The 22294-nt window shown below is 40.1% G+C and overlaps 1 protein-coding gene across 1 annotated transcript in view; it reads left to right on the top strand.

Annotated features, from left to right (window-relative positions):
• Positions 1-22294, top strand: part of ENTREP2 (endosomal transmembrane epsin interactor 2) — a 444140-nt gene that overhangs the window by 262142 nt on the left and 159704 nt on the right. The window contains exon 3 of the mRNA XM_072148041.1: positions 6547-6657. Coding sequence (XP_072004142.1) covers positions 6547-6657 — 111 coding nt within the window. The remainder of the gene's footprint in view (positions 1-6546; positions 6658-22294) is intronic.

Below are 22294 nucleotides of genomic sequence, written 5' to 3'. Positions count from 1 at the left end.
TCGCCAAATATAAATTTTTTTCATAAATGAATGCAAAACATATCACTAATTTTTTTTTTCAACTAACATGAAGTACAATGTTAGTACATTTAAAAACAGTCTCAAAATCAATTGGTTATGTATAACTTCGAATAGTGACACATGTCAGATTTGAAAAGATGGGCCGTGTAAGGAAGGGGAAAAGTGCCTTAGACGGCAAGGGGTTAAATAATCCATTATTCCATTATTACTTTATATGTAATATTTCTCAGAAGCAAATGAGAAAATATTAGGATTCGATTCAGTGCCTGAAAATCGTCTGATTCGTACCGAATCTATGAATCGTCAAATAGATTTGCCTATCTCTAATTGCAACCAAGCAGGATAAGAGAAACATTACTGATCAATGTGTTGGCCCCTAGCTCCCCATTAAGAACCTTCAGATCACATGTTTAAATGAAGCTGAGATCATGCATGCTGCCACTAAATTAAAATCTCTATAGAACGGCTAAACAGAAACCAAATACATTATTCTGACAGTCCCATAGAATGGGATATGAGTTCACATGTATGACTGTCCATTCAATAAGCTCAGGACCCCTGTTCTCATAATCAGTGGAGAACTGCACCTATGAGACACTATCCCCTATTATATGGGTTTGTAATTGATATTGTACAAAACCCCTTTATTTATAACAAAACATTGGTGATTTGGAAGGATATCCTGTAATTGACTTATTATTGGAGATCTTCCAGCAAAATTAATGTTTTAAAGAACACAACCTTTTATTATCAAATATTTTGATTTGACAGATCAACAGTCGTGTAAAACACGGTATTTGCATTGCATGACATGTCTAGACAGATCATAACTAACACATTGAAGGGGTATTCTTGATTACAATAGAGCTGGTACTTCAACAGTTTTATCTATTTAAGTAGTTAGTTAAATGTTAACTAAACCGGCTGACCACCTAGTGCGTTTGGGAATGTCCAAACTCTTGCTCAAGAGGAGATTTTGGCTGAAAAATGGATCAGACATATTTAAACTTGACTTGCCTGATCTATTGTTCACACAATAGATAAGCCTCTGCACAGAGTTGTCTGGGAGCACAATATCCCCTCACCCAATCAACAACACATGCATGCTTGCCTAAGCTAAAGATATACCCAACTCTTTAAAAAACACTATGTACAAGGCTAAAAATGTTTATATTGCATGCAATGTAAAACTTGGCGTACAGTTATGTCTTATGCAGATATGTAAATAATTATAGGAATAGTCTTAATAGACATTTCTTCTTGCCTCAAGGTGCTTCCTCTGCTGCCCCACAAAAAGGCTTTACGTGGATACATTTAGAGAGTGCGCCTCTTGAGAGATCTTAGACTGCTAGACTTTGTGATGCATGCAAAGATACTTTTTATGGTCGACAAACTTTAAGAAGGGAAACATCATTGCCTGTCATCCAGCCCATTTTCACCTAGGTGTAAAATTGATTTGAGAACAGTGGTAATTTGAGTGAACACTATGTGTAAAGGCAATGGAATGCCCCGAACATCACTAGACAGTATTGTTTGATCCACTTACCTGCATGAGCAGCTCCTACAGCTTCATTGCTCCATCCAGACAACATGTGCTTTACTTGACTTATAATTGACAAAAAAATCCTTCTACCTTATTTCTCAGTTGTATACTAAGCAAGAAGCCTACATACTGGAACCTTATCATCATTAGTGTTCATCTCCAAGTTTAGTTTGGGAAACTGCAGTTGGGTTAAAGTTTGGAGGCCTTGTGGGCAGTGCTTCAATCTTGCATTTGTTGTGAAGCAGCACACTCCCCCAACTAATGGTACGATACTTTGAAGAGAAAACTACGGACACCTCAAGTAATGAAGGAAAGCTTAACCATACATGTAAACCATCCCAAGGGTACATATCTTGCTCTTCCAACTGGAATTTTTTGAGTACGTTAGTCTGCTGTACACACAGCAAGTTTCCTAGGAATGATGCGGCCATATTGCAACATTTCTATTGCCTTCTTGGATACCAGATAAATCACCATTCAAGCTTTTATAGGGTCAGCTGAGATGCAACTGTGGCAACTAAGGTCCAGCTGCAACATCAGGGGACAAATGTGCTATAGCATACCATACATCATCTTGAATGTAGGGCAGCCCACATGATTACTAGAGGTTCCTTTCAATAGAGCAGTTTTCCTCTAATAAATTGTGGGTTCAGTATAATAGTAACTTAAATATTTTACTTTCTCCATACTGAAATGAAAATAACAACATGTTGCTGTTAACACTACCAAAGTACAGAAGGACTCATCTTGGTCTTTCCCAACCTTTAAAAGATGAAACTCTGTTCAGACTACAGTACATAAGCCAACTCTATCCCACATGTACCTGCACGCATCTGATAAATCTCTGCTGTTCTAATGTTGCTATTTTGGTGGTCTCTTTATATTTTTGTTGACGTTCCTTCTGCAGTGATAAGCCATAGACTCATGTAAATGCTGCAGCCAGTCTCTGGTCTTAGCAGTATGATAACGTATTAGATATTAGTATCATTGAGGTCAGTGACTGAATGTTCTGATCATGTGAATGTAATTTTTTTTAATAATAAGCCCTACTTTAGACTAAAATATGTTCAGTGCTAAAAAAAACCCTTTTATCACAGTAATATGGATTACACTGTTACCCGCGCATATGTACCTGCTAATTCTTAATAGCCTAAGAAATGGTTTTTAGCAGGACTCCTGCACATAGCATTGATTTACTAACCCATGCAAAGCATTTTCTTTAAATACAATGGTTAAACAACTCCTCCGTTTCTCAAATGAAACCCCTACATAACCGTTATTTCACATCACAATGATATGCAGTGGTGTTCTTGGTTACTGCTGTAGGTGGTAGGAAGAAAATTAGACCTCATTTATAACTTTCCTTTACAAAGGCGGCTACACAAATGAAATAGATACATTAGCATGAGGCACCCTTTATAATTCAATTCAGATTGGCAGAGAACTTTGACATTACGTTCTTTTATTACAATGCACAAATGATATGATTTGGAAGCTACAAATGGAATGGGGGAGAGAGCCTTGTTTTGGCAGCCTGCCACATGGTTAATGGCAGCCGCAGTTAAAAACATAAATGAAAGAAATTCCATAAAAGAAAAGGGAAGCTTTTGTTCCTAATTATCAGAAAGGAGAGCACTGATATTTAGAATAAAAGTATTGTTTCAGCTTGGAGTTAAAGGAAAAAATGTAAGTACAATGACAGGCACAGTAAGTACAGTAATTTTCTATTTTAAGCAATGCGTTGGTTATGGCTATGCAGTAATCTGAATATTACTAAACTTCAATATATAACTGATCTGACCCTTGCTGACAGGTTTTTCATTAGTCATTAGAGAACTGTGTCTAAGAGCAGTTGACCCTCAGGGTTGGGGCTGGATTCTAGGTCATGCAGTGGGAGGTACTGCTATAACCTCTATTCTGGATTCATTTTCAGAAAGTAGAATCCATTGCTGATAATTCTTGCTATATCGCACTTGTGCTAAAGTTTTACTCTTGGGACTTCAGTTTAAGTGGAAACCTTATGGTTTGTCTGACAATGGTTTTCTTTAATAAAGATGCATCCCCATTTGCAGAAAAATTGTAAACCCCACTTAGGAACGTCTACTAAATGACCTGTGGTAAGCCCTTTAAATATTTCAACAAATCCCTCCTGCCCAAACTGTATAAGTGAAAGGTGTGGTCGACCTATTTTTTACTCCATGATAATTCATAAAGTTGGCTTTGAAGCCTTCTATCAAGCAATGAGTGTGCATTGACAATGAGATACTGGGGCTCTTTTACGCGCTGCACACTTTTGTCGGACTGTGTACCGTCTTTGCCTTGTACAGGTGTATAAGTAGTAGGTGCACTGGGATTTTGGCACACACAACATTTTTGGGGAGCAGCTGCTCTGGCTCCCATGCCACACAAATTAGGGGGTGTGCTGTCAGAATGTCCAACTGATTCGGACCATGGGCTGTATTAAACTTTCAAATTGTGTTGCAAACCCTAGCACTTAGATGCACCACTAAAAGGATATTGAACTTGCACATGCATGATTTCGGGCGCACAATTTTTGTGAATCGCCACACAGTGCATTATCATCGGACAATGCACTTTATGTGAACTCCGATGACTGTGCCCCATTGTATGTACCCTTAGATAAGTTTACTGGGTCTGCAGTATTGGCCTACTGACCTTGTCTTCATTGTGTCAGTGTTCTGAAACGGCTAAAAACACACAAGACTCTGTGCTGCCTTTGTGCTCTGGAAACATCAAAATCCAGCAACCAATAGCTGTAAAGTGAATAGTTTTGGGACCCTAAGCCCCAGCTGCTCGAAGGTCTACTGGCAGTATAAAGGCCACAAGTCTACTGACATGTTCCCTTTAAGATAGGTTGTCTAAAATGTCAAAGCAGGCTCTGCTAGCATTTCATTGGTGCGTTTTGGTTAAAGTATCATAAACATATACAACGCTACAGTATATCATCATGTGTATGTGCGCAATACCAGTCAGCAGCCTACAAATCTTGGAACTGAGTTATGGCATAAAGTATATTACAAATGTTTAGAGCTCATTTTTACGAGATCTCTAGAACCCGTCTAAGACCTGACTTTACTACTACACTTTATGATGTAAGATGAGATAAAGCAGAATGACTATACCAGACTAATATAAAATATTTTGACCATCTCTTTGTTCAGACAAATGCTGTAGACATCCAGTAGAGTACAGTAACTAATTATGTATGAAAGCTGGTACCACATGAAATGACTAGCGTTCTATAGTATGTCCCAGAATATTCCTTTTACATCAACCGAAAACAGATGTATAGCTCATTAATACTTTTTATAGCTGAAATGCTGTGATTCAGTATCAACCAGTGCACAGGTCACATCTGTAGCTTGATACAGAATTGCTATTTAGCATCTCAGTCCATTACTGAAATGCTTGTAGATTTTGACGGTTCATAGAGACACATGTGGAATACAATTGAGTACAAAGGCAAAGCAAAGCTGTTAGCATTAAAAAAGGTTATAAATCAGATGTTCTGTCTTTTCTGCTGTTGGAGAAACATTCTAAAGTAAGTAAGTAAGGCATTTCAGGATTTTGGGACTTACATGTAATTGCAGACTTTTTTTAAGCATCGGCACTAGGGCCAGAGGCTTATCTTGCTTTCTATAAGATTATCATATTATACAAGTGAAAGATATAAATAATGCCTAATATAAAATAGCCCCAATGCCTCGTGGTACTTGCATCCTCATTAGGTCAAAGAATGACAGACTCTTTATATGGTATCATTCTATTCAGTATATTAAAATTTTATTCTTAAGGCGTGAGCTAAAGAAAGTTCTATTGAGGGCAGGTTCACAGTGCCATAAACTGCGGTGTAGATGACATCACTCAGCATTTTAGATTAGTTCTGCTGAGCCACGTAAATCTGTGAGACAAAGAGACCAAGTTTTCCCAACCCAAGTTTGACCTAAGGCTACCTGCACATTAGCGTGTTCTGTTGTCAGGTCACAAACAGTTGATCAGTGGTCCATTCTTTCATTTAGTATGTCATCAGTGTGTTATATGTTGTGGAGCCGCAAAAGCGGTCTTTTTCTGCATCCACAAAAAGCACAGAAGGCTGGAAAACTTTACTAGCTTGTTCCAACCGCTTAAAGGCTCACATGGTTATGTTACGTAGAAATGTATCCATAAATTTGGATTACATGCAGATGACACCTGTGTCAAATTCCCAAAGATTTCTATTGGAACAGCCTGCAGCAGGAATAGGACCTGCACTAAGGTTTTCTATACTTTCCACAAGGTGAAAAACACAGTCATGTGCATGAGCTTATAGAAATGAATGTTTCAGTGTGCCATCCCCATAAAACCCACATTGGCACTTGCCAACATGTAAAGCACAAGGGACCTTAGATGAGTATTTCCACTACTTCCAGCAGCTGATCACCAAGGGTACTGTGTGTCAGATATGTGATCAATTTTCTAAATCCTGTAATAACCCTTTAAATGCATCACCAGATAAAGGATTGTAAACCAAGCACAGTGACATACTAGTGTGCACCCTCTCTGACATAATCTGCTCTTCTTTTAGCTTCTTATGCCCTAGTTTTTAAGAAAAATGTATGCAAATGAGCCTGAGGGGCTCCAGGCTCCATAGCAGTTAATGGAGCCTGGAGCCCCTCAGGTTCATTTGCATAATGTAAAGCCCCCCTTTTCTTAAAAACAAGGATGCTAAAAGAACAGCAGATCCTGACAGAGGGGGCACATACCAGTATGTCTGTATGTTTGGTTTACAATCCTTCATCCTGGTGGTAGATGTGATTTAAGCATCTGTTCTTTATTAATACAACTGAACAAACAAGAACATAGCCATAGAACTATGATATTCCACATGAAACCTTTCTGTGAATGTAATTAGCAAATTCTTATTTTTTGCACATGGTTTAAGATGTTCTTTTACTAATTTGCGATTTGTGATTTACTTTCAGATAACCTTTTTTATGCTGCTCTCTGCTGTTTGTGTCATGCTCAATTTGGCAGGATCCATTCTGTCTTGTCAAAATGCTCAGCTAGTCAGTTCCCTTGAAGGTTGTCGACTGGTAAGTACCTGCATGGTGACTTATATCAACCTGAATGTTACATTTCCCACAGTATTAACTTTTCAATTGTAGAATTGCATAAAACATTGTACCATGCAAGTTGGAGGAGGATTTTATTACATATTTATATCTATATTATTAGCATATCTATATTATTTACACACATTATTTATATTATTATAACTAAATAACTACTAAATAAAATACTAAATAACTACTTCAAATTTATTTTGAAGCGATAATAGTTCAACTTTTCCAATTGTCAAAGAAAATTGACCACTCAAAAGACAAAAAAAACCAGGAGCTCATCCCCGCTCCTCTCCATCTTGAACCTGGTGCTGTTTGTCTTGATGCGCCGGAATGACCTAGAAGAAAAACTTATAATTTGCAGCACGGAGTGCGGAGACAAGATGTCCGGCACCCCGTGCTGCTAATTATGCACGCCCTCGCCACCTCCCTCTCCCATGCTGGGAGAGGGAGGTGACATCTTGCAAGAGGCCACCTCTTGTGTGACGTCTCCTATCTCTGCATGCTCCCAACATTGGAGAGGGAAGTGCATAATTAGCAGCCTGGAGTGACTGGACATCTTGTCCTCGCGGTCCATGCTGCTAATTATAACTTTCTATTATAGGTGATCCCGATGTGTTAAGACTAGCTAGGATCCAGATGAATAAGAGCTTAGGTAAGTATTTCTAGGTTTTGTTGTTTTTTTTTTTAGAGTGTTTAATTTTCTTTAAGAAAAAAAATTGTCACAAAGTTTAAAATGTCATTCTACAAAAATTACTTTACTTTAAGAATGATCTGTGATGTATATTGTAATGTCGGCTGGGCTTCTGCTATGTCATGTGGTCAGAAGTCAGATTCTCAAACTAACAGACTTAGAGGGGGGCATTTAGCAGGGCTATCTGGTGCATTGTGCACGGCAAAGGGAATGTCAGGGCTGGAGCACAATGGGGGACATTTATATAGAGTGTTCTTACCTTTACCAGTTTGGTTCCTGACTACCTGTACATATTTAATTTTGTTGCACTTAGCCAATAATATTCCCTTTTCCCTTGGCGGAAATGAGTCAGAAAAGGCAGAAAATCAGATTTTTTCTGATGCAGACTACTAATAAATGGGTCGGAAAGGAGAATAGGCGGTAGGAGCAACATTAAAAAAGGCAGAAACCCCATAAAAATATCCTGCTATGTGTCAGTTACAATGTCTCATTGTTAGTCACATGATACAGGACCTGAAGGGAGCAAACAGCCTATTTATACAGCCATTAGTAACTTGGACAGTTAATTAGTCCCTACCTTTGTTTGACTCTGAGACACTTCTAATACTGATATTTTAGTCCTTTCAGTCTGGACTTCACTGCAGGAAACCACCAGGCCGCTAACTCTGAAAGTAGTCCCTGTGTAGATGTGTAGCTGTGTCAACAGAGCATGACACTGAGAATTATACAGGGAAGTGATCAATGAGCAATCCAAGGTCATGGTATTCATCCAAGTAAAAGGTCAGGGCAGGTAGCAAAGATTCGGAAAGCCCAATAAACAAGCCAAGAGTCAAAACAGTAAAAGACCATATAATTGCACCAGAAAAATATCACCATTAGCAGCATTTTACATACAATAATTTTCAGCTTCTGGTGGGGCAGGTTGTTTATATAGCACATGCACAAAATTGGCATGAAGCAGCCTGCAAGGTCTTCACACCCCTAAATAGCAGCAGCACCCTACAGCTAAGAACAAGTGCAGAGTGTCCAAAGCTAGGAAGGGGCAGGACCGTGGTGATAGGTGATGGGATGACAATTTGTGTCATGTGTCTTTGTAGAGTTTAGATGTCTCTTTTAACTGTAAAGGCATCACATGCTATAGCTAGAAGGTTACTAGAAATGAGTTATTAATGCAGGGATATATTCTGTTTGTCAGATTTAGAATTGGGAAGGAGTTTCTTCTCTTAATATGAGAACTATTTGCATCAATGCCTTTTTTTGAGCTTTACAATCTGAGTTACTAAATTGCTGTAAGTAACGTAATGCAGTCATGTATTGTAGAACGGCTGGTACCATTGTGCAACACAACATCTTACTAAGCCAGTGTTGACACAGGCAGGATGGGTGTTTCCGCCAAATACCATTTCATATTCCCAAAGTCATATGCATATGATGGTCGCACTACAGATCTAAACATGTTCTTTTACTCCTCTGGAAATAAGCCACTTCTAGATGGATAAAAATAGACCATGCTGAAAATTTGCAGTGAAAATGTGGATACAACACACATTGTAAAGAAAAACACTATATTGATTAATTTTTCGCAAATGCGATCTTGTGAACAAGTCTGATCCTGGCATGGCAATGCATTCAAACAAATACAAATAAATTAGAACTATAGTTTTATTATTTTTTTGATGATGACAGTATTTCATGGCTGCACCCGTGAGCCTCGGTACGGATCACGGGTACAGCCGTGCCCTTCCATGTGGCGCAGAACCCCCGGCCCGGACTTACCTCTCCAGCGCTCTTGCTTCCCGACTAGGGCGCATCCTAGCTCCAGGCCTCTCTAGGTCAATTGCGTGCCAGCTCTCCTAGTCTTCAAGGGCCAGCGTCCTCCTGATTGGAGCTGGCCAATCCAGCCTCGCCCTTATAATCCGGCACCTACCTTGCTTCCTGGCCGGATCTTCAGCATTTCTAAGGAACTTCATAGGTTTCCAGACCTCGCTTTCCACAGCGGTTCCTGTTGAAGAAGAAAGCCCGTCAGGGTTTCCAGATGCTCCTGTCCTCCAACTTTTCCAGACGCTTGAATGTTCCCTGTGTTCCTCCAGCATTTCCAGACGCCTCAGTGTTTCCTGTCTTCAGCGTTCCCAGACACTCCTGTCTCCAGTATTCTACAAGGAACTTCCAAGGTTTCCACACCTCCCTTCCCTCAGCGGTTCCTATTGAAAAGAAAGCCCTCCCAGCATCCCCAGATGCTCCTATCCTTCCAGCGTTTCCATACACCTCTGTGTTCCCTGTCTCCAGCATTTCCAGGTGTTCCTGTTCTTCCAGTGTTTCCAGACGCCTCCATGTTTCCTGTCTCCAGCATTCCCAGACGCTCCTGTCCTCCAGCGTTTCCAGACACCTCGGTGTTTCCTGTCTCCAGCGTTCCCAGATGCTCCTGGTGGCTCCCGTGTTCCCAGCGTTTCCAGATGCCTCCAAGCCTCCAAGGACATCTCCTTTCCTGCCCGCCTGGGTCCTGTTCCAGCTATTGCCTGCTTGCCTGCCGTGAGTTCTAGCTCATCCTTTCAAGCCGCATTCCTGATGTCACCCCAGGCTCGGACTGTGTTTTACACCCCCCTGTTTCTCTGGCTGCCACCGCAGGCCTAGTCACACCTGTGGAATGACCTGGTGGCACCCCGCGGCAGCAAGACCATCCCGCTTTGCGGTGGGCTCTGGCGAAGACCAGGTGCCACTTAGACTCCGGTCCCGGGTGTCGGCTAGTACCATCTACATCTACCGCGGTGACTCTAGAGACTCATAGAGACTCTAGTTCTGTTGTCTGTGGACCGTAACAGACAGTATATTCTCTTTTTACTCTTTTACTATTTGTAGTACTTAACAGAAAAATACTTAACTATTAGTAGAGTTTTAACTTCTGTAAGTTCCAGTGCTTAGAAAAGGATTACGTAAATCACTCATGTAATCCAGAAGACAACAAGTTAACAACAGAAACATAATAACGTAGAGTACTGACAGAAATACAATAGCTTGTCCCTGGTGAGTACAGTTGGTAAAATTTGTTGCATTTCGCAGTGTGCTAGAATAACTGTGTCCAGCAGACAAATGAGGTAGGAGACCTGGAGGCCTCTGTGGTTTATATTTAGCAAAGTGTTGGCAAAGCACCAACTTCTTACATACTTGAAGTCTTTTAAACAGTAGGTTATCCCTCTATATACTTCCCTCTTTATTCCTCAATTCTTCATAATATGTTATTTCGGCTATAGGGATATTTAGTGATTTACCACTATTTTGTGTCATATATTTATTCTTTTTTTGTCACAAAATTAAAGTTTTTATGCTGTATCAGCTCTTACTGAATCTCTGTATGTATGAAGCATAACCAAAAATATAGACTAAATCTCTTCCAGGATGAAACTATTTTAACATCATACCATGGGGCTCCGACTTGCCGTAGAACTTCTGCAAGGAACTGCTGCAGTCTATAGCTACCCTACAGCCCACTAGACACCCCATGCTCACTTGGTGTGTAGGTGTCATAACGGGATGGGGGATGATTACAATTCCAGACCTTGCGCCACTATAAGCTTTGATAAATAACCCCCCCATTCATTTTTAATCTCACAATAAAGCCAGGGACACATAACACTTAATTGCTGCAAATTAATTGTAGCATAATCAATGATGGACAACCTGCAGCAATTTACGGTGTCAAGTGGATGGGATTTGTATGAATCCTATGTACATGCTGCATACTAAATCTGTGGCTGCCAGAAATAACACCTCTCCAGATGATAGATAATCACTGTGTGCACTACAGTGGATACACAGTATACTATGTCTTGGTCGTATCTTATACAGTGTGTATTCATATGTAACATTCATCAAAGTGCATAGTTGATAACATTGCACAGGTTTTGTATTGCTTCATAAACATTTAGAATCCCATAGAGTATTGTACCTACATAAGTTCTCTAAGCCTTTAAAAGCAGCACTACAGGGGTTTCGCGACACTTAAGAATATATTCTATTTAATGTATAGTTCACGGTTTATGGAAACACTATGGAAAAACCATCTTTGGCCCAAGATAACATGTTAACGGAGAAACCTTCTATCTGCCAATCTAAGATAACCAATGTAATCTAACATATCCTTGCATGCAGTCCTTCAATTTTTCATTATTTCTTAGTTTCCACTTAATCAGCTGCGTGCTGTTTTCAATTTCAGCCTTTTCTATTTCACATCTCCTGGTATTCCCTTTATTGGAGCTGATGAATCCAATTTCATTTAACATTAGTATTCATTCTATATCATGCATAAAATAGTTCATTTAAATTCACAATATTCAATAATGTCCTGCCTTGAAATCCAGCTTGAGCTTGGTGCCGTCCTCTTTATTAGGGCATCGGGAGCTATTTTGAAGCAGGACAATCTAAAGCAGGTCTTGATCTCTGCTTAATCTCTCTGTAAAATATGCATTTCGGCGAGGCGCGCTATTTGCAGCTGTCAGGATTACGAATCATTTACAATTAGCGTAATAAGAAAAACACCAAACAAAACAGATTCATCTCACCGGACATGCTCATCGTGCTTAGTTCATCCAGTTTAACAGCCATCAAAGTAACAGCTATTTAATATGGTCTAGAGAAAAATCTAAGTCGAGTGACTGGAATGAAAATATCCTGGTACAAGTCAACACGTTCCTGCTACACGCAGTATGGTGAAACGCTTCCTTAGTTAGCCAATGAACTAAAACGTGTCGGATTTTAGAAAACATCTTGGTCATTAATGAAAATTGATCAGTCACACAGAGTAAGCCTTATATTTGGACACGTTCAAATTACCTTGGTACAACCTACAAGTGCACATGGCATGACCCATGCATTTGTCTCCACCAGGCAATAGAAATGTATCTAGGCAAGCCAAAAACCTTTTATTAGCATACTGTATGTTGTTATAATAGAATTTTTCATAAAATAATTATTATGCTATCACTCATGGCAATGTGAATACAATGCATTAAATCTTTCCTCCAATCTGGGCATTACCATTAAGATTTGTCTAATATTTCCATTATATAATCCATGCAGTTAAATATCAATGTATAGTGCCACCAGCTATAGCACAAACAATGCAAAAAGCCCATACACATTACACATGTCTACTTACCCTGACAATTTGGCAGAAATAGTGGACCATTTAATGTGTAGTGTTATTTCCCCACACACCCCAAATTAGAAACAGAAGTGAGTGGAGCAGGATTTTTTTAATACTATAAGAAAAAAAGTCCAGCTCACTGCTACAGCCCAGAATCTCTAGGTGCACAGAGAAAACATTGACACCTCTATGACTCCGCAGACAAGGGAAAGGATACTCCAGCGCATCCACAGGATCCATAAAAAACACTTCTCAGTTTATTGGTTCCATTTTAAAATCCACATATAACATCACTTCATGGGTATGGACACAGCAAACCAACGCGTTTTGTCCAAAAAGACTTAAAGTGGTATTCCCATCTGGGCATTCATATTTAGTTTGATGCATTTGCCATATGTAAACATTTCTTCAATTAGATGTTATTAAAAAAATATTCCTGTGTGAAGATAATTTCTCATAAATGTAGCCATGTTGTCCCTTAGAAACGACACCTCACATTTTGGCAGCAGTGGCCAGACATGCGCTAAGTCCTGTCCGACCGCTTGGCTTCAACGTTCATTACCACAGGACGGCTGTGGGACATGCAGGAACTCCAGGACATTTCATATACAAGAAACCTTTTGTTTCTTTGTGCAATCACGCCAGCAGAGGTGGATGTATCCAAGGACAGCTATCTTGTTTCTAAGGGACCATATGACTACATTTATGAGAAATGATCTCATCACATCACCATGGACAGGTTTCTTTCCACTGGAAATAAACATAGAAGCTTTCTATAGATGGACAGCAAGCAGAGATCCTGAAAATGGTGAGAAATTGATACAGAAAGTATATTGGAAAACTGTATAACTTTTCCTTACACAATCATATAAATATTTTGCTGCAAGTGGATAACCCCTTAATGATTTTCAACTGGAGATGTTAACAGTATGATAATGGGGGGATCGCAATTAATTGGGTAATGTTTCTTCTACAAGAGTTTTTTTATTGTGTATTTTGGCGCGCAGTTCACTCTTCTAAAAGAGACCTTTTTAAAACAATTTGTGCCTAAAAAGTTGCAAAAGCACCACAGGCACTGACACCTCATAAACGATACGTGTCAAGGAATTGAATCCACTATGATATTTCTGACGACAGAAGAGCACCTTATACAATAAAAAAACTGGCGCGAGGAGCCTGCCTAAAGATAGGAGTTTTGTATGTTCTCTCTCCGTTTTGGTGTGGGTTTCCTCAGGATCCTCCAGTTTCCTCCCACACTTCAAAACATACTGGTAGGTTGATTAGATTGTGAGCCTCATAGGGGGAAGGGACTGATTTTACATTCTCTGGCCAATGCTGCGTGTGTTATCTGTGTGTGATATATTAATAAAGAATTATTATTATTATAACTATCTCCCCAATGTACATTGTGGGACACGTAGGAGAGGCACCTTATGCCATAAGGAGCATATATTGGGCAGTGCTACCAATGTACAATGTTTGTTGTTAGGCTTTAAAATGATGTACAGTATACAGGTACTATACTGTAAACCCAGTGTTTGTTCAATCACCACATGGTATATTTTTCCATTCCAAATAATAGATCAGCTAGCAATAAAAAGCACCTTATTCCCAGCAGCCGGTATGCGCCCAGCTCTATAAACAGAACTAGATAACATTCTGCAGCTTCTATCTGTAATGCAGTCAGATCAATCAGTATAACATGGAGCTGAGGAAAATGACTTATGAGGATATTGGATGATTTCCTTCCTTTCTGGCTTTGTCTTTTGTAACATTTTTACCTTCTCTGATCTCTAGGTTACCCAAAGTGTTTCCCAATGTACACCGGTAAATGTCAGCTCTGTGATTAAAACCATTTTTCATGTTAGCATGATTTATTTCAGATCCATGTACCCTGAACTACTTTCTCTCTTTCCCAGAAACTGGCAGAATAAAATAAATGTGAAAATCACATTTTCTCTACTGCTTCATCAGTTGGACCTGAAACTTTGGATGGTATACAATTTACTTATTAAGTTCACACTAATATCACTATTGCTTGGAAGAAAACAAAGTCATGTATCACTTGTATAACTTTAATAAATGTCCTTCCAAGTCACTATAGAGATGACATCTATCTTTTACAAGTGTGTGTCTCATCGTTTAGTTTCTTCCCCTGCTCAGCTCCTTGTTGGTATTCTGGTACTGCAGCCTATCCTGAGTGTTGGATCCCCACCAGACTGAATTCATAATATCATAAAACTGTAAAACCCCTTTAAATATCAATATTAATCACTTGCGGTGCCAGACCTGTTGTTGTAGTACATCTTTGTAGTTTCTTGTTTACATTTTTCTCTTGCGCTTTTTATCATGTGTGACACAGCCGGTTACCTCTTCACGCATATGATTAGGATTATGATAATTGCTAAATTGCAGCAACGGTTATTTGCTTCTTTTGATGACATACTTTTCAATAGATTTTGTTATAAGCAAGCAGTCTTCCAAAAATAATTGTTCTGTCATTTTTGACCCTCCTGCTATTTACTCTGCTGCAATGTGTTTAGCTCTTGTAGTACATGTCCTATGTATTCTGGGGAGAGTATGTTGCTTTGTATCATAGTGTCCAGTAATCTTGCTAGTAATGACCTTGTATAACCTATACATTAACAAGGAATAGTAAATACAATGTATTCACACATCTATAATTAGTCTATTACTGTAGCAGTCGGTCACATGCTATTATCATTCCATTTTGGAATGGGTATTTTGGAATAAGCATGATTAATATTCAAATGAGTCATTAAAATATAAGCTAATATGTAATTAGTTATCATTTGAAATTTAGCTCCCCTTAGCAGAAAGACGCTGTGGAAATTTACTGTGATGAAGAATTAAAATGCTGCTGGCCCTTTAATGAGTTGTGTGCCTTTGTCCCAGTTTAGGAGGTACAGAACCGAAGATAAGTCCATGCGACAAGTGTGTTATAAAGGAATTCGTTGCACATGTGAGAGTTAGGTGATCCTCCCTGTCCTGTTGAAAGTGCACAGGGTACACCCTCTGGTTGCGAGTTTCCATAAACAATGTAGTAAAGAAAAGTACAGTCAGCACTTGTATATGAAAAAGTTTCTTACTTCTTTATTGAATCATCATGTAAAATCAGCATGAAGTGGTATCCACAAACAGCTACGCGTTTCGAGTACAAACACTCTTCTTCACATTTGCCTTGCAAAAAATCCTCTGATACCCACCACTAGTCACTGTTTCTAACAGTTAGGCTATATTCACACTGCCGTTGCCCGCCCGTACCGTACCGTAGCGGGCAACGGCAGTGTACGGGGAGAGTAGGAGGAGGTGAGCGCAGCTCACCCCCGCCCCTCTCCATAGCAACCTATGGCGCACGGCGCCGTATTACGGGTAAAGATAGGACATGTCCTATCTTTTTCCCGGGTACGTGTGCTCCCGTAGGGTGCCGTGCGCCCATAGGAGTGTATGGGGGATGTATATCGGCCGTATATACGTCGGCCGTATATACGCCCCCCATACGTTCATGTGAATTTAGCCTTAATCTAAACCATCTCAATCAGAACAGCTTAAGTAAGGACCCTATGGGTAAATTCACAAGTGGCAGTCCAATCTTTCTGAATAGGGTTGCAATTAGGGTTGAGCGGACCCGAACTGCAATATTCAACTGCCCATCAACCAGTTTTTTTTCCTTATTGATGTGTGATAGATCTGTATGCTAAGGATGTTTGAAGAGGGCAAACATACCAAGTGCTAACCTTTTAAATGTCACTGAACGTTGTGTGCACCACCATTTTTCCTGACGTGACCTCATAGTGGAGCAACGACCCATAGTTGGAGACACCACCTCATTCTGTGTGACCTGTAACATTGTGCCACAGATCATTTCACCATATACTGCAATACTGTAGATAGGAGCAAACAAGCCCAATAGGGTTGGGATTCGGGTTCCCAAACCAAAATTATGTACAAATTTTGTCCAAACTCAGAGAACCCCACCTGCTGTTCAGCTCTTCACTAGTTGCAATGGTATTAAATACTCTTACTGTAAACTCCATTCAGATGAAAAGAGTTTGAGATATTTCTGAAACAAATTTGCCATTTCTAAATCTATTCTTATCCTCTATTCTCTGTGATGGTTTTGATAGAAGCGGCCCTTATTTCACTGCACTGAGAAAATCCATTCCATTTGTTTATTAAATAGGATAGTACGTTTTCAAAGAAGCAATGAAAAAAAATCAATAATGGAGTCATAAACTAGGATTCAGAACACAGAGGAATGTAGAAATAACCTGAAGGCTGTATTTGTTCTTGTCCACGGGAGTTTAGTTATATACCGCGTATTCCTCAGGCATTTTATAATTTAGGAATTGCATTCCTGCATTCATAATCTTAGCTGGAACAGATGATACCTGTAATTTTCTATAGATTTCCTCTTGTATCCCTGTAGTATACATTATGGCAGCAAGAAAAGACAATAAACGCTACTGATTTATCTCTTACAGTCATGTTAGTAATATCAAGCAATGAATGTGTGATAGCTTCTGAAGAAAAAGATTACTGGTTAAACCTGCAATGAATGGAAATAAAAACAAATCTATGTCTACACTGCATATCCCATGTTACCACCTTACAATCGCCAAAGCAAGGCCCTTTAGGCTACCGGTTGTTACCGCAGCTTTCAACTTTTGAAATGCAAAGTAGCAGGATGACAGAGGTACAAAAGAAGAAAAATCTATTGCTGAGGTAAAATCAGTAGAATTGCTGCCCCAATTGAATGTAAATTAAACGTAAATAAAACCTTTTGTCCAAAAAAAATGTTCTTTATTTTGCCCTATTCTGACACCAATAACTTTTTCATACTTTGGCGTACTGAGCTGTGTAAGGTGTCATTTTTATGAGATATAACACCATATGACACCATCGTTGTAATTTTTTACCACTTTTTGATCACTTTCTATTTAATTTTTTGTGTGGTATAAAATGCCCCAAAAAGTTGCATTTCAGACTTTTGGTCAATATTTTCCGTTACAGGGTTTCCTGACTTAAATGACTTTTTACATGTTGAAAAATCTAGACTTTTGGGACATGGCAATATCTAACATGTTTATGATTTTATTTGTCTTTTACTTTCTATATCACTATCGTATATACCCGAGTATATGCCAAGGCACCTAATTTTACCGGAAAAACTGAGAATATGCCTCTAGGAGTAGGAAATGCATTGATCACAGTTTCTACCTAGTATAAAGCCTGCATGTCAGACAGCCCCACAGTAGTATATAGTCAGGCTGCCAGTCCCCAGTTGTATATAGCTATCCTAATAGTAAATAGTCAGTCGACCATCCCCCTGTATTATATAGCCAGGCTGCCAGCCCCCTGTAGTATATAGTCAGTCTACCATTCCCCTGTAGTATATAGCCAGCGTGCCATCCCTCAATAGTATGTAGTCAGTCTACTATCCCCCTTTAGTATATAGCCAGCCCCCCAGCACATTAAAAATAATAAATTCAGTACTCATCTTTCCGACTTCCCCCACAGGACCACTTCTTGCTTCCTGTATGCAGCAAGAGACAGCTCAGTGCACACTGGCGGCTCCCACACTATGATGTCAGCTGCTTACTGACATCATAGTGTGTGTGCTGGCAATGCAGATGCGGAGACCCTGATGTTGGGAACTGACATCATAGTCAGGTTACCGGCAGTGTGCAGGGACCTGTCAATGCCACCATACACACTAACATGTCAGCAAGCGCCTGATACAATGCTGGGACAGGGTATGGGTGGATGGGACAGGTGGCGGAAACTGTAAGTAGGGGCCTGAAACGCACATGGCACTGAGGGAGCGGCTGATGGGCTAAGTAGGCGTTTATTTTTTTGTGCAGCCCCCCTGCCACCTCGCTATTTTCGAATAATCACTTCTGTTATTGATTTATGCAAAGTATATGTAGATTTCTACAACTGCTGAATATATCTGAATAAGGTTTGTAAAAATCTATGCATATAAAGTACTACAGTTGTAACAATGTATAGAATGGATTTTCCCCACTGTGGATAATGACGTAAGCCATGTGGGACCGGAGTCCAAGTGGCAACCGGTTTTCACCAGGGACAGCCGCAAAGCAGGTTGGACAGCAGGATACCACCAGGTTGTTTCACAGGCGCCAGTTTGTTCACTGTCGGTAGTCGGGGACGTAGCAGTAGGTCAGGACAGGCAGCATGGGATCGGAGTCACGAACGGAATCTAGGTCACAAGGAGAAATCAGGATAATCGTAAAGGGCATGGAAAAAAGCTGCCTCTCAGGCATAGAAGCACAAAGATCTGTTAGGGCACACAGGAAGGAGCTGCGAAGGCGGCCGGCCAGCGCCAATTATGCCTGTGATAACGTGTATTCACCTACCATACTTTTGATATAAAGGCTTGGAAAGGATTGTACATAAAGATAGAAATCTTTTGTAGAGTTTCTGGCTGCAAGGCTGCGGTACGGCGGGCATACATCCTGTGAATGTAGCCTTAAGTTTGTTGCTGTGAACACATGCAAATGGAAAGACGAGTGACAACATTAGAGATAATAATAATCTTTATTTATATAGCACCATACAATTTACAAATCAATGGGAACGTATACAAATATAATATTACATTACAGCGACTGATGTTTTCTAGATGTAAGTGATTTGAAAAACTGTGAAAACGCTTTCAACTACAAACACAGTGTATCAAAGCAAAATATATGTGTACATCGCCTTTTCAGAACTTGAGGTAAATATGTATAGCCTTGACATCAGAGAACAATGTCTGTACTGCCATATTTCTTCGATGGCATGTCCACTCAATTCTTAGTATGATATAGAGCTGTGCTTGTGGGTTTCATTCACAATAATTTTCTTTCACAACATGAGCTGAATCTTAGACTTAACTCTTAGAGACTTAACTCTACTCTACTCTTATCTCTACTTAGATATGTAGTCTGTAGATGCAGTATAAAAATTACATATTTTTTTCCACTTCTCAATGATAATAGAGATATAAGAGTATTCACTTTATGATTTATGAAACTTGTGTTTTTGTAGTGGGTACGGAAAGTATTCAGACGCCTTTAAATTTTTCACTCTTTGTTTCATTGCAGCCAATTGGTAAGATCAAAAAAGTTCACTATGCACCCCATCGTGACAGAAAAAAACAGAAATATATTTTTGCTAATTTATTAAACATGAGAAACTGAAATATCACAGGTTCATAAGCATTCAGACCCTTTGTTGTTAGACTCAAAGGAAAGGAACACAACTGTTTATATAAGACCTCACAGCTCACAGTGCATGTTAGAGCACATGAGAATCATTAGGTCTAAAGGAACTGCCCAAGGAGCTCAGAGACAGAATTGATGCACAGATCTGGCCAAGGTTACAAAAGAAATTCTGCAGCACTCAAGCTTCTTTTAAGCACATAGGCCTCCATAACCCTTAGGAAGAAGTTTGGGACAACCACATCTCTGCCTCAACCTGGTAGTCCACCTAAACTAAACAATCATGGGAGAAGAGCATTGATGAGAAAGGTAAAGAAGTACCCCATGATCACTGTGGCTGAGCTCCAGAGATGCTGTAGGGAGATGAAAGAAATTTTCACAAAGTCAACTATCACTGAAGCCCTTCACCAGTCAGAGCTTTATGGGAGAGTGTGACATTGGAAGCCTCTCCTCGGTGCAAGACATATGAAAGCTGCATACAGTTCACAAAAAAAACACATGAAGAACTGCCAGACTATGAGAAATATGATTCACTGGTCTAATGAGATGAAGATTGAACTTTTTGGTGTTAATTCTAAGCAGTATGTGTGGAAAAAACTGGGCACTGCTCATTACCTGCCAAGTACTAACCAAACAGTGAGACATTGTGGTGGCATAATCATGCTATGGGAGTGTTTTTTAGCTACAGGAACAGGACGGCTGATTTCAACTGAAGAAAAGATGAATGCGGCCAAGTACAGAGATATCCTCTGATGAAAACCTCTTCCAGAGATCTCTGGACCTCAGACTGCGCCGAAGGTTTACCTTTAGAGATGAGCGAACATGCTCGTCCGAGCTTGATGCTCGGTCGAGCATTAGGGTACTCGAAACTGCTCGTTACTCGGACGAATACTTCGCCCGCTCGAGAAAATGGCAGCTCCCGCCGTTTTGCTTTTTGGCGGCCAGAAACAGAGCCAATCACAAGCCAGGAGACTCTGCACTCCACCCAGCATGACGTGGTACCCTTACACGTCGATAGCAGTGGTTGGCTGGCCAGATCAGGTGACCCTGGGATAGACTAGCCGCTGGCCGCGCTGCTCGGATCATTCTGTCTCTGGATGCCGCTAGGGAGAGAGCTGCTGCTGGTCAGGGAAAGCGTTAGGGTGTTCTATTAGCTTACTGTTAGGCAGGAGTGATTCTCAAAGAACCCAACAGCCCTTCTTAGGGCTACAATAACGTTCTACTTTTTTTATTTTAATTTGCATCTTTTACCATTTTGTGAGGAATTAGCAGGGGGACTTGCTACCGTTGTGTTTAGCTCTTAGTGGCACACATATCCATAGCAAAGACCGAAGTGGGAAAATTCAGTAGGGGTTGGATTTCTATTAGGCAATAACTCAGTGTCATCTCATCTGGCATAGTAGTGTGCTTCCTTTGATACTTGGCTAGAAAATAGCCATAGGAGAATACAAACAGCTTCTTGAAGCCTACAGTAGCGTTCTATATATTTGATTTCTGGTTGATCTGCTGGTGGCTGTAGTTTCTGCAGTGCATGTACTTGCCAATTCTGAGCAATTTGTAGTGAGACTTGCGACCGCTGTGTTCTGCGCTTAGTGGCGCACATATCCATAGCAAAGGCCGAAGTGGCAAAATTCAGTAGGGGTTGGATTTCTATTAGGCAATAACTCAGTGTCATCTCATCTGGCATAGTACTGTGCTTCCTTTGATACTTGGCTAGAAAATAGCCATAGGAGAATACAAACAGCTTCTTGAAGCCTACAGTAGCGTTCTATATATTTGATTTCTGGTTGATCTGCTGGTGGCTGTAGTTTCTGCAGTGCATGTACTTGCCAATTCTGAGCAATTTGTAGTGAGACTTGCGACCGCTGTGTTCTGCGCTTAGTGGCGCACATATCCATAGCAAAGGCCGAAGTGGCAAAATTCAGTAGGGGTTGGATTTCTATTAGGCAATAACTCAGTGTCATCTCATCTGGCATAGTACTGTGCTTCCTTTGATACTTGGCTAGAAAATAGCCATAGGAGAATACAAACAGCTTCTTGAAGCCTACAGTAGCGTTCTATATATTTGATTTCTGGTTGATCTGCTGGTGGCTGTAGTTTCTGCAGTGCATGTACTTGCCAATTCTGAGCAATTTGTAGTGAGACTTGCGACCGCTGTGTTCTGCGCTTAGTGGCGCACATATCCATAGCAAAGGCCGAAGTGGCAAAATTCAGTAGGGGTTGGATTTCTATTAGCCAATAACTCAGTGTCATCTCATCTGGCATAGTACTGTGCTTCCTTTGATACTTGGCTAGAAAATAGCCATAGGAGAATACAAACAGCTTCTTGAAGCCTACAGTAGCGTTCTATATATTTGATTTCTGGTTGATCTGCTGGTGGCTGTAGTTTCTGCAGTGCATGTACTTGCCAATTCTGAGCAATTTGTAGTGAGACTTGCGACCGCTGTGTTCTGCGCTTAGTGGCGCACATATCCATAGCAAAGGCCGAAGTGGCAAAATTCAGTAGGGGTTGGATTTCTATTAGCCAAT

Source organism: Engystomops pustulosus, chromosome 4 (assembly GCF_040894005.1).
Source record: "Engystomops pustulosus chromosome 4, aEngPut4.maternal, whole genome shotgun sequence".
NCBI lineage: Eukaryota > Metazoa > Chordata > Amphibia > Anura > Leptodactylidae > Engystomops > Engystomops pustulosus.
The sequence above is the reverse complement of the archived record's forward strand: the minus strand, read 5'-3'. Positions and strand labels throughout refer to the sequence as shown.